At 41.6% G+C, this 21,882-nt stretch overlaps 1 protein-coding gene across 4 annotated transcripts in view; it reads right to left on the reverse strand.

The window, feature by feature from the left end:
• Positions 1 to 12,917: 12,917 nt before the first annotated feature.
• Positions 12,918 to 21,882, reverse strand: part of LOC132850712 (protein kinase C-binding protein NELL1-like) — a 154,851-nt gene continuing 145,886 nt past the window's right edge. For all 4 annotated transcript variants that reach the window (XM_060877391.1, XM_060877385.1, XM_060877396.1 and 1 more), the window contains 4 exons: positions 20,992 to 21,185; positions 20,612 to 20,788; positions 15,960 to 16,184; positions 12,918 to 15,228 (listed from right to left, as the gene is read on the reverse strand). In XM_060877391.1, coding sequence (XP_060733374.1) covers positions 15,178 to 15,228; positions 15,960 to 16,184; positions 20,612 to 20,788; positions 20,992 to 21,185 — 647 coding nt within the window. In that variant the 3' untranslated portion in view covers positions 12,918 to 15,177. The remainder of the gene's footprint in view (positions 15,229 to 15,959; positions 16,185 to 20,611; positions 20,789 to 20,991; positions 21,186 to 21,882) is intronic.

The following is a 21,882-nucleotide window of genomic DNA, read 5'->3' on the forward strand; positions in this document are numbered from 1 at the left end:
ACTGTATAATGAACACAGTAACTATCAAACAACATCTTGCTAATGTCTATTTAAAAATTGAGACAGATATCCATCCATATTATGTTCTGAGTATCTGACATAGCATCACAGGGAATCTAGAGCCAGTCACAGGGACCTCAGGTGAGGGACACTATAGAATAGGACAGAAGACCGGTGTACCTTGAGGAATCAACCGAAGCACAGGGAGAACATGTAAACTCAATGCACACGGAAGTGAGATGGGAATTCCTCCCCAAATTTGGAGGTGTGAGGCTATATAGCTTTATAGGGTAAGCTTTATTGTCAAACCAGGTCAGGTCAAGATTATGAGGTAACTAAAGGAAGGTCAATAAGTTCAATTTAATTTAGTATCATTTTATTTTTACAGCATATTTAACTGTAGCCATTGTCACATACATACAAAAATTGGGGTAATATGGTCAAAGTTTCTGGTGGAGGCAATAACTAAGTGGATCTTTTTCAGGCACCTACTGGAACTCCCAGTTAGTAAATTCAAATTCAAATCAATCAATCAATTCAAACAATTCCCATTGTCTCGAAGCAGCTTTACAGAAGTATGGAAACAGAAGAGAGAGAGAGAGAGAAAAAAAAGAAAGAAATATGTAATATTATATGTAATAATGGGTCATCAAAAACTCTTTCAGCACAGACCTGATTGCTGATAAAAACCAGACCATACAGCTGACTGACAAAACATTAAGTAAGACATTGCAATAATAAATATAAACCCCAGCCATATGCTAGGAAGAAAATAGCAAACCAACAGCAAACAGCTGTGCAGCGGGACAGTGGTAGCTTGATCAGAAGGTTAACTGATCAGAAGGTCACAAGCTCAATTCCCAGCACTGTCTGTCAATGCTGGATCTGGGAGCAAAACCGTTAAACCTGCTCAGTCTTATAAATGTCGTTTGCAGATAAGGGCATCTGTTAAGTATTGTGCAAGTAAACATACAATGATAGTAGCCTGAGTTGAGTGTGCGGTACAGAGAAAATCTCAGTGAACATGTCTGAATCAGGCTCTCAGTGTGGGAAAAGAACAGCAGGTTATAATTTCCTGTCTCATTATTCCAGTGTTGGATGGTTGTATTGATCTGGAACATTTATTTCTATTTCTTTCTTTTCAGATCTACCTGACCCACCGCTGATGTTCCCTATGTTTCCATTACACTCTCATCACCTTACAGGAGCTGATAAGCACTGTTAGAGCTGTGTGAAAGCATAGATTTAATAACGCTAATTGTTCAATTTCTGTGAGAAAAGCAGCTGCTTTCTGCTGCCAGTGAAGCGGCATCATTTCCAGTTTGGAACACAAGCAGGAGGATAATAAAAAACAAACATTTCTGGTCAGTAATGTTTGAGGAACATAGAAACGAGCACATCAGAGGGCCAGCTCAAGTTGTCTGTTTTGGGGACAAAGTCAGAGAGACTAGATTAAGATGGTTTGGACATAGAGGAAGGAGATGGTTATATTGGTAGAAGGATGTTGGAGATAGAGCTGCCAAGTAAGAGGTCAAGAGGAAGGCTGAAGAATAGATATATGGATGTGTTAAGGCATTAGGATAATTGGTGTGAGAGCAGAGGATGCTAAGGAAAGAGTTAGGTGGAAAAGAGATGTTCCGCTGTGGTTACCCCTCACAGGAAAAAACGAAAGTAGAAGAAGAAGAATGTTTGAGGAACACTTGAAAGGCTTTATTTAGCATCAGGGTAAATACTTGTCGTTTTAAGTTCACTACAAATCTGTTTTCATGGAATGTAATCATACTAATGTATTCATTAGTATGGCTCCAGCTATTAATTAAAATGGTCATTCTGACACTATTTACTTTTTACCAGCACATGACGTGCATAATTTATTATTTTTTTAAGAAAGACCCGACCGGAGACAAACCCCAAAAAATTAGACCCAAGTCCGACGGCAATTTTTTTTAACCCGACTGGACCCGAAGGTTGCACACACCGATGCAGCCCTGCACGCACCAGTCAGACAGAAAAGTAACCGCTACAATGTGGATTCAAAATTGATTGACAGGTCTGTTTCAATTTATGAAAAAAATTAAAAAAATTTTTAAAAACTCAAAAACTTGCTTACCACCAGCAATATGATGTCTTGGCAAACAGAGGAGAGGTTGGAAAAGGACTCCAGTCGATGCACACAGCGAGATACAGTAGTTCGGGTTTTCTCGGGTCCGTTAAGTAAAAACATTCATTTTAAATTACCTGAGACCCGATGCTGCCATTATTATACCCGACCCGTGTCCGAGGCACACGTGAAAGTTTTAGACCCGAACCCGTTCGGGTCTTGGGTCGGACCTCGGGTTTTCGGATCTAAGTGGACCCGTGAAGACCTCTACTCCACACACAGTGAGTTTTGGCTCCACGATGCTGTCACCGGGACTCTGGTTGTTCTTCCTTGGAGCACTTTTGGTAGGTTCTAACCACTGCATACTGGCAACACCACACAAGACCTGGTGTTTTGGAGAAGCTCTGAACCAGGTGTCTAGACATCACAATGTGGCCCTTGTCTTTAAATGAACACATGCTGTATTTGCTCTTGTTTAATGAGGTGATTAATAAATTGTTTTCTCCTCCTCAGTCATGTGGCACAGACCAGTATATCAGTTAAAAGTTTTTAGGACGAATCAATTCCAGGCCAACTTTGTGTGTGCGTCTTGCTGTGGCTCTGCTGATCCTGCAGTCACTGATAATGCAGCTAAAGGTCAGAAAATGTCAAACTGCATGTTGCTGCTGCTTTTCACCAGTTTTTATGCTCAGTCTTCTCCAAAATCCACGTAACACTTGAGTTTTGTTCAGCTCGAAATGACCTACTTTAAAAGTCGTCCCAGAAGTGGGTCAGTACTAGGATGCTTTTTATAACATAAAACACAAGCTGAGTATGTGTCAGAAAACAGGGGGTGTCTTCATGGATAAAATACAGACCCAGTTGCAGGGATAACGTAAAAGGGGGGTTTATTTAGGGGAAAAAAAATACCAAAGGGCTAGAAACATTAGGAAACAGGAACACAGAAACAAACGCAAGGCAACCGGTATAAATAGGGCTGACAATCATTAAACCACAAGGAACAGGTGTGCAGAGGTGGGAACGGATAAGGAAAGGGCGGGGCCAACACACGGCAAACAAAAAAACAAAAACAAAGTCACATGGCATAGATATACAAAGCCTTAAATAATGTCCCCCTGGTGTTCAGGCAGGGAATAGTCCCAGTCATACCTGACAGTATGAGCTCAAACTGAAGACTTTCAGCTTTAATTGGAAGATATTTACATCCAAATCAGGTGAACAGTGGACGAATTACATGACGGTCTTGGGTTGTTTATTGATGTACGCTTCAGGTCATTGTTCATCTGTACATTTTTTTGGAGGATTTGTGGGAGGTGGTAGCCTAGTAGTTAAGGTGTTGGATAACCAATCAGAAGGTTGTGGGTTTAAAGCCAAGTTCCACCAAGCTGCAATTGCTGGGCCCCTGGACAAGGCCCTTAACCCTGAGGTGTATATAAAAAACAAGAATGTAATGTAAACGTTTGGGGGCTCTTGTGGTACACCATCTGTCAAGTTATCTTAAACACTTCAGCTCTACCCAAACTTGAAAACGGCTTGTTCAACACTTGAAGGATGCAAAGGGACAACTCAATTCCTTTTTGGTATTTTTATTTTTCTTCCAGATGGTTTTGATGGCATTGGTAATATGTTGAAACAGTTGAATTGTTGAGTGTAATTGAATGAAATGAATGGCATAGGATTATGGACCACAGATTAAGGAATAGACAATAGGCAATAGACGATAGGCGATAGGTTGATAACCTTAAAGATAATCAGAAAATAAACATACATTACTTCACACAATAAACAATGCATGACAAGGCAACAAAGCATAGCTTTTAAGAAAAGGGATTGTTTAAACATCTCAATGTAATCCAACACTTCATACAATTACTTCCACTGCCACATTATCTGCACTAAAGATACATTCAAAATGAAATGAATAATCACTTCTACTAGAATGAAACATTTGATTTGTGCTAAACACTAAATGCAACATAGCAAATCATCCCAAACATTACATACCAGTTGCGTCTTTAGGGTTGAACACCGAGCTGAGTGTTTCTTGTTTTCAAGTCGAGGAATACAAGCAATAAAGGAAGTGGCAACGCTAACGACAAACATTTTTATACCCATGCTTATTTGGCAGGTGTGCAGGTGAAAGCAGCCCCTCCAGCAACGCTGGCTAAATCATAAGTTCCACCGATACATTTGGGTTCTCTGCCCTCTTCAGGCCTGGAGTTAGAAAAGCTCATTCATACTGTATTCTTTCCCTTGACGAAACACCATCTGATTCACTTTGGTGAAATCTTCTCCTGGTGGTTTGACATTTACACAGATACGCCAACCTCTGGTGAAGAGGAAACCAGGGAAAGGATTATTTAATTACTACACTTGTTTTCTGTGGTCTTTGAGTCCTGCTGGTGTTTCTGAGCTCACCAGTGTGTTCTTTCTATATAAGGCTATATTTAACAGATTATTTAGCCATTTGCTGCTATCTCTCTGATTGTTTATTTTAATCCTAATGGTAGCTTGCCTTACTGACATCACAGTCACATCCCTTAGGACTCCATATTGAGACTTAACAAGAATAAATTCAATATCCAAATGCCAGACTTAATTAAATCTAGACCTTCAATCTGTCCACTTGTAGCACAGCATCTAATTGAAATGTGATAAAATGGAGCAAGGCTAAGCACTGGAGTCAGCAGTGGAAACTATTAGAGTATGGCCAAGCATTTAGCAATAGCATAACATTAGCATTTTTAGAAATGGACACTGCATCTACTTTGCCTTCTCAAAATGCTAACGTACCCAGGGCATTTTTCTCAAATACATGCCTTGTAATTGAAAAAAGAAAACAGACTTCAGTGGTATAAATCTGCTCCATTACGTTATTGATTCAGTTTGGTTTTTAATTAGGTATAAATTTATTCACTGTCATTGAGCTAACCCAGCCACTGAAGAGCTAAGTCTCAGCACCGGTCCCAAACGGGAGGATTGCATCAGGAAGGACATCCAGCACAAAACTTGTGCCAAATCAAGGGTGTGGACCAGATGATCCACTGTAGTGAACCCTGTACAGGGAACAACAACATATTCAACATATCAATACTGTTTGCTTGTTTTCTGTTGCTTTGTGTGTGAGTGCGTGTCTGTGTGTGTTTGTCCATTTGTTATCTGAAGGTGAAATTCATTTTAGAGCCTCATTGTCCTCATCAAAAGACGAAAGGGATGTTATCAGCATGTGACAGACACCTTCACCCAGCGTCTCCCCTGTGTCTCACTATCTCCTTTTTTCCCTCACATAATGCTTCATTACTCTTTACTCACCACCCTCAGCTGGAGTTTATTAAACTCTTTACACTTTATCTTATCTGATCAAGTCAGGACACATGACCACATCACAGAAATATTTGTGTGTGTATGTGTTTGTTTCTAGTTAGGACGCTCATGCTGCTGGGATCAATATCCTTGTGGGGACTCGTTTTTGCTCAATTTTGCTTGGGATTCTTAGGAGCCGATGCTGATGTGTGTGGTATAGCATTTTTTATAATGGACCCCATCATCTACACACACCTAATCTCTGTGTGATCAGCTGTATTAAAATAATCTAAGCAATGGCTAGTTAGCCAGTGTAGCTATGTGTATCTATCATATCTTTATGTAGGGATTACCCTTATAAACTCTGTACCTTAAAAAGCACTCTGAATAAACCTACCTACATGTGTATCTTTAATGGACATTATACTATACTGTTTATCAATATGATAGATTTGTTAGTGTAGTTAGCATAGTTCCTTAACATTAGCATTGACATATTTCATTATATTACATATAACGTTTAATATTTATAATTTTAAAAGTAGCAACCACATGTTTTTATTAAAATTCTAAGCACTATGCATAAAGCCAATATAATAATGAGATTTCTAATATTTTAAATTACGTTTCCATCATCCTTTTATCAATACAATGAAGAGTTCCCAGAAGTTCAGAAGGACTACATTTCCCATAAGGAGCTTTACTCCGCAATTGCTAATTTACGTTTTAGATCAAGTGGCATACAAAGTAAACGTTTTGTATTTATTTGATTGATTTGTCGTTTGTTTCTGGTTACTAAATAAGAATTACAAATAAATAACATTATGGAAACAGTTCGCTGGATAATTGCGGCATGCTAATCCTGTACTAATGAGAGAAAATGCACAGTATAACTCGCAGGTGTTTGTTTTTTTAGTGTAATATAAGAAGTATTATGGCTTTGAAGTACATTGTATTTTGGAAGATACAGGTATTAGTTTAACAAGTAAGTTATTAGAAATTTGGTATTTTAGTTTGATACAGCATATTTTTTTAATTGTATTTAGCCCCTAGCTAGCAAGACAGGGTTTGGGCATGTGTGGGTATGATGATCTTTGTAGGTCTGATCCGATCTGATCAGGCAGGGAATTAACCCAGCCACTGAAGAGCTAACTCTCAGTGCTGGTCCCAAGCCTGGATTAAATGGGAAGGGCATCTGGATTAAAAACCTGTGCCAAGTCAAATGTGTGGACCAGATGATCTGCTGTGATGACCCTGAACAGGGAAAAGCCCAAAGAACATCTGAGCTTTAAATATATAGTATGAAGTGTGAGATTGAGAAAAGGAGGTTTAAACATAAGAAAAGAGATTTATAAACAAATAAGATTTAAAAACTATGGAAAGTTACATTTTGGCTGAGAAACTCAGAAGGCACGTTTCCTAAACTGCAGAGGTGTGACCCAATGAAATATTATCGTCTTTTCAGTGTAAGTAGCCCAGCTGATAAGCCAAATTTGCCAAATCTTAATTAAACCTAATAAGAGTCTTTAATATGTCATGTTTACAGGATGAAAAGGGGATGGATCACTCACACAGCTTCCTGTTTCTGTGAAACACTCTCATGAGCTTCGTCCAAGATGGAAGAGTTGTGACAAACTCACTCACACACACGGGTGTCACACATATGGGCATGGTAAAGCTCACCAGAACAATCTGTGTTCTGAATTAAAAATTGTCTTGTACAGTGAAATCGAATCGAAATTTAAATTTGAAAGAAAGAGCAAGTCTGTTTGTTGACCTTGAAGAGAAATAGAGGGAGGATAAAGTGTAAGGAGAGTAGGCAGAGCATGAGAGAGAAGAATAAAGTGTGCAGAGAGTGGGCGGAGCATGAGAGAGGAGAGAAGGATGAAGTGTGAGGAGAGTGGGCGGAGCATGAGAGAGGAGAGAAGGATGAAGTGTGAGGAGAGTGGGCGGAGCATGAGAGAAGGATGAAGTGTGAGGAGAGTGGGCGGAGCATGAGAGAGGAGAGAAGGATGAAGTGTGAGGAGAGTGGGCGGAGCATGAGAGAGGAGAGAAGGATGGAGAGTAGGCGGAGCATTAGAGAGGAGAAGGATGAAGTGTGAGGAGAGAGGGCGGAGCATGAGAGAGAAGAGAATTTTGAAGTGTGAGGAGAGTGGGCAGAGCATGAGAGAAGGGTGAAGTGTGAGGAGAATGGGCGGAGCATGAGAGAGGAGAGAAGGATGAAGTGTGAGGAGAGTGGGCGGAGCATGAGAGAGGAGAGAAGGATGAAGTGTGAGGAGAATGGGCGGAGCATTAGAGAAGAGATAAGGATGGAGAGTGGGCGGAGCATTAGAGAGGAGAGAAGGATGAAGTGTGAGGAGAGTGGGCGGAGCATTAGAGAGGAGAGAAGGATGAAGTGTGAGGAGAGTGGGCTGAGCATTAGAGAAGAGATAAGGATGGAAAGTGGGCGGAGCATTAGAGAGGAGAGAAGGATGAAGTGTGAGGAGAGTGGGCGGAGCATTAGAGAGGAGAAGGATGAAGTGTGAGGAGAGTGGGAGGAGCATTAGAGAAGGATGAAGTGTGAGGAGAGTGGGCGGAGCATGAGAGAGGAGAGAAGGATGGAGAGTAGGCGGAGCATTAGAGAGGAGAAGGATGAAGTGTGAGGAGAGAGGGCGGAGCATGAGAGAGGAGAGAAGGATGGAGAGTAGGCGGAGCATTAGAGAGGAGAAGGATGAAGTGTGAGGAGAGAGGGCGGAGCATGAGAGAGAAGAGAAGGATGAAGTGTGAGGAGAGTGGGCGGAGCATTAGAGAGGAGAAGGATGAAGTGTGAGGAGAGTGGGCGGAGCATTAGAGAAGGATGAAGTGTGAGGAGAGTGGGCGGAGCATGAGAGAAGGATGAAGTGTGAGGAGAGTGGGCGGAGCATGAGAGAGGAGAGAAGGATGAAGTGTGAGGAGAGTGGGCGGAGCATGAGAGAGGAGAGAAGGATGGAGAGTAGGCGGAGCATTAGAGAGGAGAAGGATGAAGTGTGAGGAGAGTGGGCAGAGCATGAGAGAAGGGTGAAGTGTGAGGAGAATGGGTGGAGCATGAGAGAGGAGAGAAGGATGAAGTGTGAGGAGAGTGGGCGGAGCATGAGAGAGGAGAGAAGGATGAAGTGTGAGGAGAATGGGCGGAGCATTAGAGAAGAGATAAGGATGGAGAGTGGGCGGAGCATTAGAGAGGAGAGAAGGATGAAGTGTGAGGAGAGTGGGCGGAGCATTAGAGAGGAGAGAAGAATGAAGTGTGAGGAGAGTGGGCAGAGCATTAGAGAGGAGAGAAGAATGAAGTGTGAGGAGAGTGGGCTGAGCATTAGAGAAGAGATAAGGATGGAAAGTGGGCGGAGCATTAGAGAGGACAGAAGGATGGAGAGTAGGCAGAGCATTAGAGAGGAGAAGGATGAAGTGTGAGGAGAGAGGGCGGAGCATGAGAGAGAAGAGAATTTTGAAGTGTGAGGAGAGTGGGCAGAGCATGAGAGAAGGGTGAAGTGTGAGGAGAATGGGTGGAGCATGAGAGAGGAGAGAAGGATGAAGTGTGAGGAGAGTGGGCGGAGCATGAGAGAGGAGAGAAGGATGAAGTGTGAGGAGAATGGGCGGAGCATTAGAGAAGAGATAAGGATGGAGAGTGGGCGGAGCATTAGAGAGGAGAGAAGGATGAAGTGTGAGGAGAGTGGGCGAAGCATTAGAGAGGAGAGAAGGATGAAGTGTGAGGAGAGTGGGCTGAGCATTAGAGAAGAGATAAGGATGGAAAGTGGGCGGAGCATTAGAGAGGACAGAAGGATGAAGTGTGAGGAGAGTGGGCGGAGCATTAGAGAGGAGAGAAGGATGAAGTGTGAGGAGAGAGGGCGGAGCATGAGAGAGAAGAGAATTTTGAAGTGTGAGGAGAGTGGGTGGAGCACGAGAGAGGAGAGAAGGGTGAAGTGTGAGGAGAATGGGCGGAGCATTAGAGAGGAGAGAAGGATGGAGAGTGGGCGGAGCATTAGAGAGGAGAGAAGGATGAAGTGTGAGGAGAGTGGGCGGAGCATTAGAGAGGAGAGAAGGATGAAGTGTGAGGAGAGTGGGCAGAGCATTAGAGAGGAGAGAAGGATAAAGTGTGAGGAGAGTGGGCGGAGCATTAGAGAGGACAGAAGGATGAAGTGTGAGGAGAGTGGGCAGAGCATTAGAGAAGAGATAAGGATGGAGAGTGGGCGGAGCATTAGATAGGAGAGAAGGATGAAGTGTGAGGAGAGTGGGCGGAGCATTAGAGAGGAGAGAAGGATGAAGTGTGAGGAGAGTGGGCGGAGCATTAGAGAGGAGAGAAGGATGGAGAGTGGGCGGAGCATGAGAGGAGAGAAGGATGAAGTGTGAGGAGAGTGGGCGGCGCATGAGAGAAAAATGAAGTGTGAGGAGAGTGGGCGGAGCATGAGAGAGGAGAGAAGGATGAAGTGTGAGAAGAGTGGGCAGAGCATTAGAGAAGAGAGAAGGATGGAGAGTGGGCGGAGCATTAGAGAGGAGAGAAGGATGAAGTGTGAGGAGAGTGGGCGGAGCATTAGAGAGGAGAGAAGGATGAAGTGTGAGGAGAGTGGGCAGAGCATTAGAGAGGAGAGAAGGATGAAGTGTGAGGAGAGTGGGCGGAGCATTAGAGAGGACAGAAGGATGAAGTGTGAGGAGAGTGGGCGGAGCATTAGAGAGGAGAGAAACACTGTACTTTTAAGTACAATTTTCTTCATATAATTTTACCAGAATTATATTGTATTAGTTTATTATGCTGCAGTAAGTGTCTGTGTATAAGGGGGTAAATTATTAGAATGTTAATGAGATTAAAGTGAGATCACACTGCCGTGCACTCTGTTAGTGTCACTGTAGCTGGATCTGAATGCAGGGCTGATTGTTGATCGTGCTGCTTTTTTCTTCTGAGCACGTTGTGTTTCTGACTAGCACAAATATTTAATACAGTTTTGCACTAACAGATCAGAATAGATCAGAAGTCAAACACTCTGTCTTTAATAGTAGTTATCTCTCACAGAACAACCTCCAAGACCCCAACCAGTCTGGCTTTAAAGCAGCTCATTCCACAGAGACCCTTTTGGATGTCTCTGAGAAACTACATGCTGCTAGATCAGCCAATCTCTCATCCGTCCTTATCCTCCTTGACCTTTCAGCAGCGTTTGATACGGTCAACCATAAGACTCTCTTAGCCACCCTCAGGAGTCTTGGGATTTGCGGATCAGCTTGGGAATGGTTCGCTTCCTACCTGGAAGGACGCTCATATCAGGTAACATGGAGGGGAGTGACATCTGCTCCACGCAGACTCTCCACTGGCGTCCCACAAGGCTCAGTACTTGGTCCTCTTCTTTTCTCCCTGTATACTCACTCTCTTGGTGAAGTTATTTCCTCACATGGGTTCTCTTACCACTGCTATGCTGATGATACACAACTTATCTTCTCTTTCCCACCCGCAGATGCCACAGCTTCTGACCGGATCTCTGCATGTCTGGCAGAAATTTCATCATGGATGACTGCTCATCAGTTAAAGCTTAATCCTAGCAAAACTGAGCTCTTCATCCCAGGTGATTCATCCCCAGGTCATGATCTTGCTATATCCTTGCACAACGATCTGATCTCCCCTTCAGCCACAGCTTGCAACCTTGGGGTAACCATGGACAATTAACTGTCCTTTTCCTCTCATGTTGCTAATGTGACTCGTTCATGTCGGTTTCTTCTCTACAACATTAGAAGGATTCGGCCATTTCTGTCCACACAGGCTGCTCAGGTACTTGTTCAGTCTCTTGTCATTTCTAGACTGGATTACTGCAATGCACTGCTGGCAGGTCTACCAATGAACGCAATCCGTCCTCTGCAAATGATCCAAAATGCAGCTGCCCGGCTTGTTTTCAACCTGCCAAAGTTCTCGCATACCACCCCGCTGCTGCGATCCCTCCACTGGCTTCCGGTAGCTGCATACATCAGATTCAAAACACTGATGCTGGCCTACAAAGCCAAAAATGGACCAGCTCCCTCTTACCTCAAAGCCCTCATCACTCCTCGCACTGCACCCCACACCCTCCGATCTAGCAGCACTGCTCGAATGGTTCCACCATCTCTCAGGGTAAGAGGCAAGTATAGTATAAGACTCTTCTCTGTACTGGCACCAAGGTGGTGGAACGAACTTCCCCTAGAGGTCCGGACAGCTGAGTCACTGGCTATTTTCAAGCGGCGGTTGAAGACCTACTTATTCAGGAAACACTTCAACTAGCACTTCTTTCATTATCGTTTGCATTTAAAAAAACAAAACAAAAAAAACAAAAAAAACACACCTTTGACACTTTCATTGTAACTTTGAACAAATGTTTTAAACTCATGGTATCTTAAGTATGTAACTTAGTGAGCCAGCATTAATGTATTCAATGTTAGAGATTTAAGCACTTATGTACGTCGCTCTGGATAAGGGCGTCTGCCAAATGCTGTAAATGTAAATGTAAATGTAGTTAAAGACTACTATTAAAACCTAATAAAACCTGTCAGTGCCTTTCAGTTTGATGGGGGATTAGTTTAACACCACGGTGAGGTTTCACACCGTCAGAAGTGCTTGTCAAGTGGTATTTGATTTCAGCTTTATTTTGAATACAAGTCTGATGTTTAGAGATAGAGGAGTCATCAGTCTACAAAACTATCAATACCTGCAGAACTCAGCTATTGTGTGTGTATGTGATGTGGGGTATTTACAATACCTTTAGATGGCATTCCCTCTTTTAACCTCCATCTAACCCATCATGAGACACACACACGACCCTTTTCACAATCCAATTCACCAAACATTACAGTTTTTATCTGGGTTTCATCTTCTCACCATAACTCTCTACAGTTCTGTCTTAACAATAAAAAAATAGGGCAACAGACTTCCAATATAATACACTTAAATATACACTAAATACACTGCAAAAATATTATTCAAGCCAGATTCATAGTATAAAGAAGGTTTTTTTTATTTAATAGTCAGTTTTTGAGTTTGTTCATTCAGCTTTCACATATTCCTCTGCTTCGCTTTTAATAATAATAATAATAATAATGCTTGGGTGAATCGTCACTGCCATCTTACTCCATCATCATCATCATCATCATCAACAATCATCTCGAGTCAAGTGTGTTGGCGTCACTGCAGATTTGAGCAGCCAAACTTACCCAGAAGGCATTGCTATCAAAATGGCTGCTGATGACCAGAAGTAAAAATAATTCTTCCACACTTTCGCTCTTGATGGAGCTGCATTACTTTTCTCAGCTAGAGACTCACTGAGATCATAAGTCGGAGCTGCATTTGACATTTCAAACAGCGTGTTGAAAAAAGCTCCACTGCTCTCATCTTTGCACATTTCACCTCAGCAAACACACACCAGTTTATACACATTAGCCCAGCATTATGTACAGAATGCTAACTGGTATCCAGTGCCCATTATCAGTAAAGATTTCCTCTGATCTGTATGTTTAAAATTTGAATCACCCTAGAGGAATAAACACAGTAGAGTGAATGACCACAGCCACATGCCGATTCTTTACCTTACACGTTCCACAGCTTTCTACTATATTTACAAAAGAGGACACACATATAAACAAACTGAACCATAAAATAATCCAGTTGATTTAATAGAGCATCTTTTCTTAAGCCTGAGGGATGCTACAGAGAGTCGTACAAGTCATACAGGACAAATATATTACACAAAAAAGACCAAAAATAAATACACACACAGTTGCCTTCTGAGAACATTGTATACACACATACACACATATGGTTTATTTAATTATTTAAAATGGTAAAAATTTAAATAATGCTAGCTAGCTTGTGTTAGCTTCCTATAATTGAGCTAGCTTTCATTATAATGAAGGCTATATTCTAGCTTGTAGCTAGTCGGCTAGTTTTGTGCTAAATGGGTAACATTAAATAAATTACTGCACTTTGTTTTTTTGTTCATCGTGTGTTTTACAGAGCTTTAGTGTGTATAGACACTGGGTTACACATGGATGTCGCAAGAAAAGCAGGCGTCAAAACATCTGTTCTGTCGTAGCCGCCTGCTAGCTAACGAATTAGCTAAATAATAGAAACTTTCTAAATCTCGAGGGGAAAATGGGTCACAGCGTTCCTCAGTCCTGATCATGAAGAAAATTATATCATGTTTCTCGGAACTGTTAGGGTTAATGCGCACCTTGCAGTGCATGATGGGTTGTTTTTCTTACTAGAGTCCTTTAAACTACTGACTCAGTGACTTTCTGACTAGCAGAACATTCGGATATTCGTTTATTTTCCACACATTTGACAATGCATGGAACTACTGCACGGATTACTATGATTACTAGCTAAAAAAGTAGATGGCTAGTTAATATTCAACTTTGGTGTAACGCTAATCAGGTAGCTTTGATATTTATTTCATTAGCTTTTGTTCATTATTTATGTCATTAGCTAGCCTACTAAAACAGGCTAAAAATGCCTACAAACAAATTTCAGTTCTTTCCAGATCACTGAAACAGCTTATGCTAAGGTCACATGCTATGTGGGTGACTACCTATATGGAGTTAAGGGCTCCATGAAATAGGAATTAAATGTAGCATATTAGCTAATGTTATACCAAGGGGTAAAAATCATAAAGAAGGCTGTATTACACTGAGAACATGCTCTTGTAGCAGCTAGTCATCACCTACAGACCTAAATCGCTAACTAGCTGGGCACTTGTATAAGGATTCCAGAAAATAAATAGAGGAATACTAAAGGAAATAACTTAACATCACACCAATTTTCACACCACCAGGTCACACCAACTTTTTTTTTTAATCTCGGCAAAATCTCAGCTCTCTTCAGAAATCATCCAGTACGTCTCACACAGGGAATGTTGGTTTCTTTAAATATAATATTTTTTCTTTAAATTTCAGATAAGATCATCTACAAGCTACTTTACAAATCTCATAAATGCCTCATAGTCCGTTGCTTGTTTAGGTCCAAAGGGCTCTCTCAAACACACACACACACGCGCACACACACATACACACACATATATATGTAAACACACAGATGGAGAGGATGTGTCTCTCCTTGGTTAATATGTTTTTTAAGTCAGAGTCTCGTGTATATTCAGCAACAATGCCATGTGCTTCAGAATCTCAATCAGTGGGGGAAAACAGAAATTTTGGTGGAGCTTTGTGAATGAGAAAGAGGAGGGAATATTGGTTCTCAAGTGCCACCCAAGAAGAAACAAAGGTTGTACAGTGTTGTGACACATTACAAGCAGGCAAGGGCAAACATTATATACATGTATACCTTTATATATTTACTGTATAGAAACGCTTTCCTTTGCACATAAGCTCTTTGTGAAACACACACGCGCACACACACACACACACACACACACACACACACATACATACGGAGGGATTATGGAAACAATAAAAAAAACAACAAAGTGCTAAATTACGGCAACACTAATTGGAGAAAAGAGTGATAGAGAAAAAGAAGAAAAGTTATTCTACATTTTTTTTAGAGTCAGTATATATTTCCATTTAGATGTGCTTTACGTCATACTCAGGAGCGGCTTCTGGTGCCAGTGGAATACAGTAATGTGTACAGTATTGCAGTTGCATTTGTCTTTTTGTGTAAAATGCTGCTGAGATGAAGCCGTAAACCCAGGATGTTGTCCACCGTGTGAATGTCAGTGCCACAGGAGCTTTAAAACAGACTTCTGAAACTCCGTCTGGTTCACAAGGAGTGGAGGGAAAAAAAAGATGAAAAACTGAGGCGGTTAATCGTCCTGGACGCAGTCCAAATCAACGGAGCAGCAGATTCTCCCGTTCTGCAGGAGTCCAGAGTAAGATATTATTCACCACCACCACCAGCAGATAGAAATGCTAATCATCCATCAACTTTATTCAGCATGCTGTAAAACACACTTCCTGTACGAATCTGTGTTTACTCATACATCACTAATCACTTTTATTTACCGGCTCAGTATCAGTGCTGCAACCAGCAATCATCTGTTACCTCAGTGATGCTACAGCGTTATACATAATCACCAGCGGGTATAGAATCACGTGAACTATAAATCATATGCACTACTGTAGTGTTCCAGTTCTCGATCGCCTTTCGCTGCCGTTAGGAGTAACTAGCAGTTTGTATTTGTGGGGTGTCAATAAAAAAAAATAAAATAAATACATTTTGGGATAAATTCTAGTTTTTTTTCACATGGCTACGTTGAGCCAGCTATCCTGTCCAGAACTAGTGTTACTAGTGTTAGGTAGTTATTGACCTAGTATTTTCTTTGTTGTAGGTTATAAAAAAAAGTTAGCCTAGCTGCTAAGCTACTGTGAAAAAGTGGCGTGACTCCTGAACGAGACGTACAATCCTGCATGTTTGTTAGAGCGATCAGCCATAACGTTAAAGCTAGTGGTGAAGTCATTTAAATTCTGAGTGACTATTAACATGCATTGCTTTAAACAAGCATGTTGTAAAGTGCACGAGGCTACGTGTACCATTTAGTGAAAGGTTTAGTGTGTTGGAGTAGTAAAGTAGGAAGTGTGTGTATACCTTGCATTTGCAGGTGGTGCATGGTGCACTGGGATCGCTCCACATGGCGCCGCTGAGACGCGCAATGCCAGTGGGGTCGCGACACGTCTGCGTGGGGTCAGAGGTCAGGGTGTCTTCGATACAGGGGTCAGAAATGCAGCGAGGACAACACTCCCCCTCCAGAACGGTTGAGTGATTACACAACAGGACAGGACAGGAGAGAGATAAACACTCCACATCTCCCTCCTAAACACACGTGAGAGAGAGCGAGAGAGAGACAGACAGAGAGCAAGAGAGAGAGAGAGTCAGATTGATGGACATGGAATTGTATTTTTGTAGAAAATAAAATCATATTTATTCTCCAAACATTTGTTATGGAGTTCATGGGGTTCACTCACTGATCGACAAAACACCTCATAAAGCACAGAATTAAAATGAGCCGTTATGATTCTGCTGTGATGAATATCGTCGACTTTCTTGTAATAAACAGAAGAATAAACGAGGACACGTGAGAAAAGAACAATACACCTCCAACTCTTTTTTCAGAAAGAGGAAGAACGTGACAATACGGTATCAGTTCATCTGCAGTGGAGCAGACAATCTTAAAATTACGGGCCTTCTACAGACATCTGTTCACTGGATTACTGTAGAGCTTATTGTAACCTTAAAATGATATAAACTCGACCCAGAAGCCATCACTCGGCTCCTTTAATCTAATCATAATAATAGAAGAGGATTTTAAAGTAATAGTGTCGACCCCCAGTGATGGCGGTGTTGCCTGTCCACACTTTAAAATACTCGACATCGTGTTTATTTATTTCGTTTGTACCCAACAGAGATGGAGGGAATCAAGTTGTGTCCTAGACCATTTTCTCTCATCACATGACTCTTGAAGACTCTTGAAGTGATCATTGTTGATCAGAGGATCGGGGTTTCTGGGCGGAATCCAGAAATTCAGGATTGCACCACTAGAGTCACTGATTATCAGGAGGCAAGAGAGATATAGCTCTCTTACTCTGAGTACAACATTCGCTCTCTCGGACTACAGGGTTCAGATTTTATACCTACCAAATTTTGATGTGGTTACACCAAAGGGCCTGGAAAACATTTCCAAAGTGTATGCGAAAGAAAAAAAAATCATCCCAGCACCTGTTTTGTCACCATGTTCATTGTCAAGCTCATGTCTGATCCCTTGGTTTCACTTCTGGATTGTTGTTCTGCTTATCAACAGCAACAATTCTGCATTCATCCCCATGTTCGCTTCAGACCCAGCTACTACAGATTGCATCATCCCCAAACCACTTCGTCGTCTCCTCTCCACATCCCCTGTGGATTCCCAACTTCCCAGCATGAGCTGCTGTCTGACGGAAAGCCGACATAATTACACATCTTCCTCGTTCTTGTACAATCCAGGCTAGCTAAAAAAAAAGACCCTGACCTTTAACTGCCAATCTTATGTCTAAAACCAGTGCTAAGCCCATGAGCCTTGTGCTCTGATGATGCCTTTTTTGACCAAGTGAGTGATAGACTCTGTCATTTCTCCTCATTTGTCAAACACCACACAGTAGGTTCCATGAGTGACCTCGTTACACTAGTGACACTGATCAAGATCAAGTTATTTTAAATTAAAGTTGAATGCAGAGTTTAGCCAGCAGGCTGGAGATATGTGTACTAGAAGGAAAACCTCCAGCATCATTGTTGTCTCCTGTTAGCTAATAGCTGACAGCGCTTGTCCTTTGAGAGTTCCCAGGTTGATGCAGGCGAAATGTCTCGAAAGTGAATGTGCAGCTACATGAACTGGTTATGTCTGAACCTCCAGGGTAAAAAGGAGTCAGGGTTTTTTTTTAGGACAACTGAGACTGTGTTTCTGCTGCTACACTGTGGTAACATGTGAGGGTGAGGAATCTTGACAGGCAAGTCTCTATCTCTCTCTTTTTTTTTTCTCTTTCTCCAAGTATGTAGCATGAGGGTAGAACAGGAGAGCAAACACTCCGGCTGTAGATGGTGTGGGTGCCGTGGTTGTGTTTTTGCAGCCTGAGCGGTGTAACACTTGTCGATGAAAAGATAAATCACAGCTGAAGTTGACCTACTTACCCATAATGGTTCTGCTCTCAAAAAAGTAGCAGCAATTAGAGCGTTTTTTTCCTTATCCTACTGTGCAGAGAACAGAATTAATTGCAAAATCTGGCAGCCCACCATGTCACCCCGGTAAACCCTGCCAGCCCCCGTCAGCTCAGCTTTCAGAGCTCTCAGTTTTCTGTGTCTTTATGAATTAATTTACTTTACATTTATCATCCCACTTTTGAAACAGCAGTTATTTAAACAGTTATGTTCAATTTTGGTCACATTAAGATTTTTTTTGTAATCTTTAGTCATTAGGGTCGTTATTGATGCAGTGACTGATGAACTGAAGTATAATTCATAATGAAGCCTCAGCAGTGCAACGCAGCCAGGTGAATATTATTTAAATTACCGCAAGTGTAATAATATCTCCAATGAAAAACACCATGGAAAAAAGTGAGATATTTTGAAGCGCCATTGGTCTTCTTTTGCCTTTCAGCTCATGGTGTGCTCTTGCTGGACAGTGGACGTGACCTAATTGTTTGGGACCTTAACATCTGTGACGCACATCTGTGACACGCGTACGCGGACCTGACCTGATTACAGAATAACACCATTCATGGCATGCAAAGTGGCAGGCTATGAAAGTGCTACTGCCTATTCATCACCTTCCTTTGGCAGCGGGTTGAGGTACACTAGGGAGCCTGCCAGGAAGGAAAAGGTAGCTGGACTTTGAAAAGCTGTATCTGTAGATTGATTGAAAAGCACAGGCAGCAGCACTGAATGCCCTATAGACTGGTGTTAAACTGACTTTGCAAATTAAGTTGGACTCCACAACCAGTATGGCTGGACAAGTCCTTATTCCATTTTGTGGTATATTAAAAAAAGATGATTTCTTTGACAGAAGTGCCAGCATTCAAAGCATCCAATACGCTGGTCTTTGGTGAGCCAATGCCACACTTGCTCCTGCCCCTTAAGGAAATAATGCCTGCACCTCAAATGGGCATGGAGATCTTACAAGAAGAACTTTAAGCTATGGGAGCCATGGCTGAAGCAGAAATGCTATTAAAGCAGATTAAGTTTGGCTGGCTCAAATGCCAAATCACCTGGATATGGCCCGGAAAGCATTAAATCATCACTTCTGTTTATCTGTAATGAGAGCAAAGCATAAAGAAACAGACAGTCTTTAAGGCACTCTGTTTCTGCTGGAGTTGGGTTTTAAACACTGCAGCAGGGATGAACAGAGCCGTGCAGGGTTCAACAGCAGTGCCAAGGACAATTTCTATCCAATACTAGGACAATGTGTGATTGAGTCACTGATACACGATTTACCAAAACCGCTAGGGGATCTTGGTGTCTGTTCTGAAATCACAGGTCTTGTGGCGAGATGGTTCTCCCCTCTGTAACTAGAGAACTGGGGCTTGATAAGAACAGACTTCTGTCCATGGGGTATCATTTACAGTTTCACCACTAAACATTGCCAAACACAGCCATCTGCCAAAGAGTGGTACAAGATTCATGACTGTGAAAGTGCAGTCACTACTAGAAGGCTAAAAAGACACTACATGGACCCCCCCACACCCCTGAATCTAAAAAAAAAAGAAAGAACTGTCACAATCTTTTGATCTGACAATCTGTATACACTTAACCACCAGGCACATATGGGTGTGATGTCAGATGTCATTCCATAAAATATTGCCCATGTAGTTTAAGGTGTGGTTCGAGCAAGGCCCTTAAACCTCAGATCAGCTGTATAAATTTGACAAATGTATGTTGCTATGGATAAGGGTGTCTGGTAAAGGCCATAAACGTAAATGGGGAACATCCCATTCCAGATGTATTCCCCCTCTTTTTCCTGTCATAATGAGCTTCTATTCTCCTGGAAGGTTTTCCAATAAATGGAGAATAAGTTGCGATTAGTGATCATTCAGCTATAAGAGCATTAGTGAGATCAGACACTGATGTTGGGATGTTGAGGAGACTCCAGTTCCAGTTCAGAGTAAGGGATCAGTGCAGGACACTTGAGTTCTTAATATTATTCCAGCCTTCACCTCTACAGCAGGTCTTCATGGAGCTCAAGTGAAGGAAAACTAAAGCAACAGTACACAGAAATTCAATACACAATGTCTTGTGGCTGCAGACTGAGGGACAACCACATGGGTGTGACAGTCAAGGGTGCACATACTTTTGACAAACAATAAACAGATATGTGTTAAATGTGATAAATGCATATTTCTCATTCGGGTTGTTGGCAGACTGAAGCTCAGTCAGTGGTCAATGCCTTTGGGTTAGATTTGGCACATCTAGCGTTAGAGCTGATAGTCAGTTACAAAGAAAAGTCAGCATGTCATTTACTTCAAAAAAGTGTAAAAAGCAGTGTGACTAATACAGAAACATTTTCACAGAACAAAAGATCCTAAAAGGTACTGGTGTTGAAAACACACACCTTGGTGATATTTTACACTTTACAGTATAATATTATACGCATATATCAGTTGTAGAATACAGTTCATATTCTACAAATTCATATTAACCCAGGCTTTGACAGAACATCTGTTCTGCTATGTTTCATACCATAAAATTGATATATATATGTGTGTGTGTGTGTGTACCAGGCATCGACATTGTTGGCAGTTATAGATCCAGGATTCTCCGCTGTGGTAAAGTATGTATCCGTTCTGATGAACACACTGACTGCTCTGGCGCGTGTCACACTCCGGACAGCAGGACAGATCCAGGTCAGCATCGGAGCAGTCACACACTCGCCGTCTGCAGAACACTCTCCCATCCTGATAAACAGTCACGTGACACATCACAATATTCAGCACACACAATATTCTCCTTCTTATTGTGGATTTAAATTTGTCTACTCTGAAATCATTCCAGAGGCTGTGCTTGTGCTCTTAATGTGTGTGTGGGTGTGTGTGTAAGAAAGAGTGTGTGTGTGAGAGAGAGAGAGAGAGAGAGAGAGAGAGAGAGAGAGAGCGATTACCTTACAGGTGCACACAGTGCAGTGATCGTGACCAAGGCTCCACTCTTGTCCGTTGTGTTTTTGCTCTTCACCTTGTATGCAGTCCCCGGTGCATTCTGGGCCGTTCACACACACACAGTCGAAGGTTCCTGGCAGGTTCACACACACCGAGTCGTTCCAGCATGTGTGTGTATGCATGGTACACTCGTCAATATCTACAACACAAAACCACATCTACACACATGATCACTGGGTTACATTCACACTGTTAACACAGTTAACACACATACTGTTCTTAACTAATGTACAACTGAACACCGAAACCGAATTGTGAGTTTCACTGAAGAGATGTGAAAAACATTCTGCCTGATGTTTGAAGATCAGACATTTTACAGAGACTTTAAACAAATAAAGGAATATTTCAGACCATATTATGCAATAATTATATTATTGCATAATTTTTAAGCAAGCAAAAAATATTATTGTAACAATAAACACATCATATAATTAACTGATCGTTAACTGAACTGATCACAGTGCTGCTCAGAAACCAAACTGAAACTAAACAGATTCATTCTGTCACCTTAATCTGTCTATCACATAGCAGAGTGGTTATGACACGCCCACTTCTTGTGACATCAGATTTTTATCTCTTTAAAATTGTAGTTACATCTTCAGCTATTTATTTATTTATTTATTTTTTGTTATTTAAATATATATATATATTTTTTTTTAACTTATTCTACTCAGATATGTAGCCTGAGATTTATTTGTGCCTGAAGGAATACAAAATGTATTAGATCATAATTTACTTTATTCATTTAATTTATTCTCTCTCTCTCTCTAGTACAGTACAGTGCGGTGCTTATTTTCCCCAACACTGAATAGTAAGCTGAAAATTGCGTAAATATT

The sequence above is a fragment of the Tachysurus vachellii genome, chromosome 1, assembly GCF_030014155.1.
Source record: "Tachysurus vachellii isolate PV-2020 chromosome 1, HZAU_Pvac_v1, whole genome shotgun sequence".
In the NCBI taxonomy this organism is placed as follows: domain Eukaryota; kingdom Metazoa; phylum Chordata; class Actinopteri; order Siluriformes; family Bagridae; genus Tachysurus; species Tachysurus vachellii.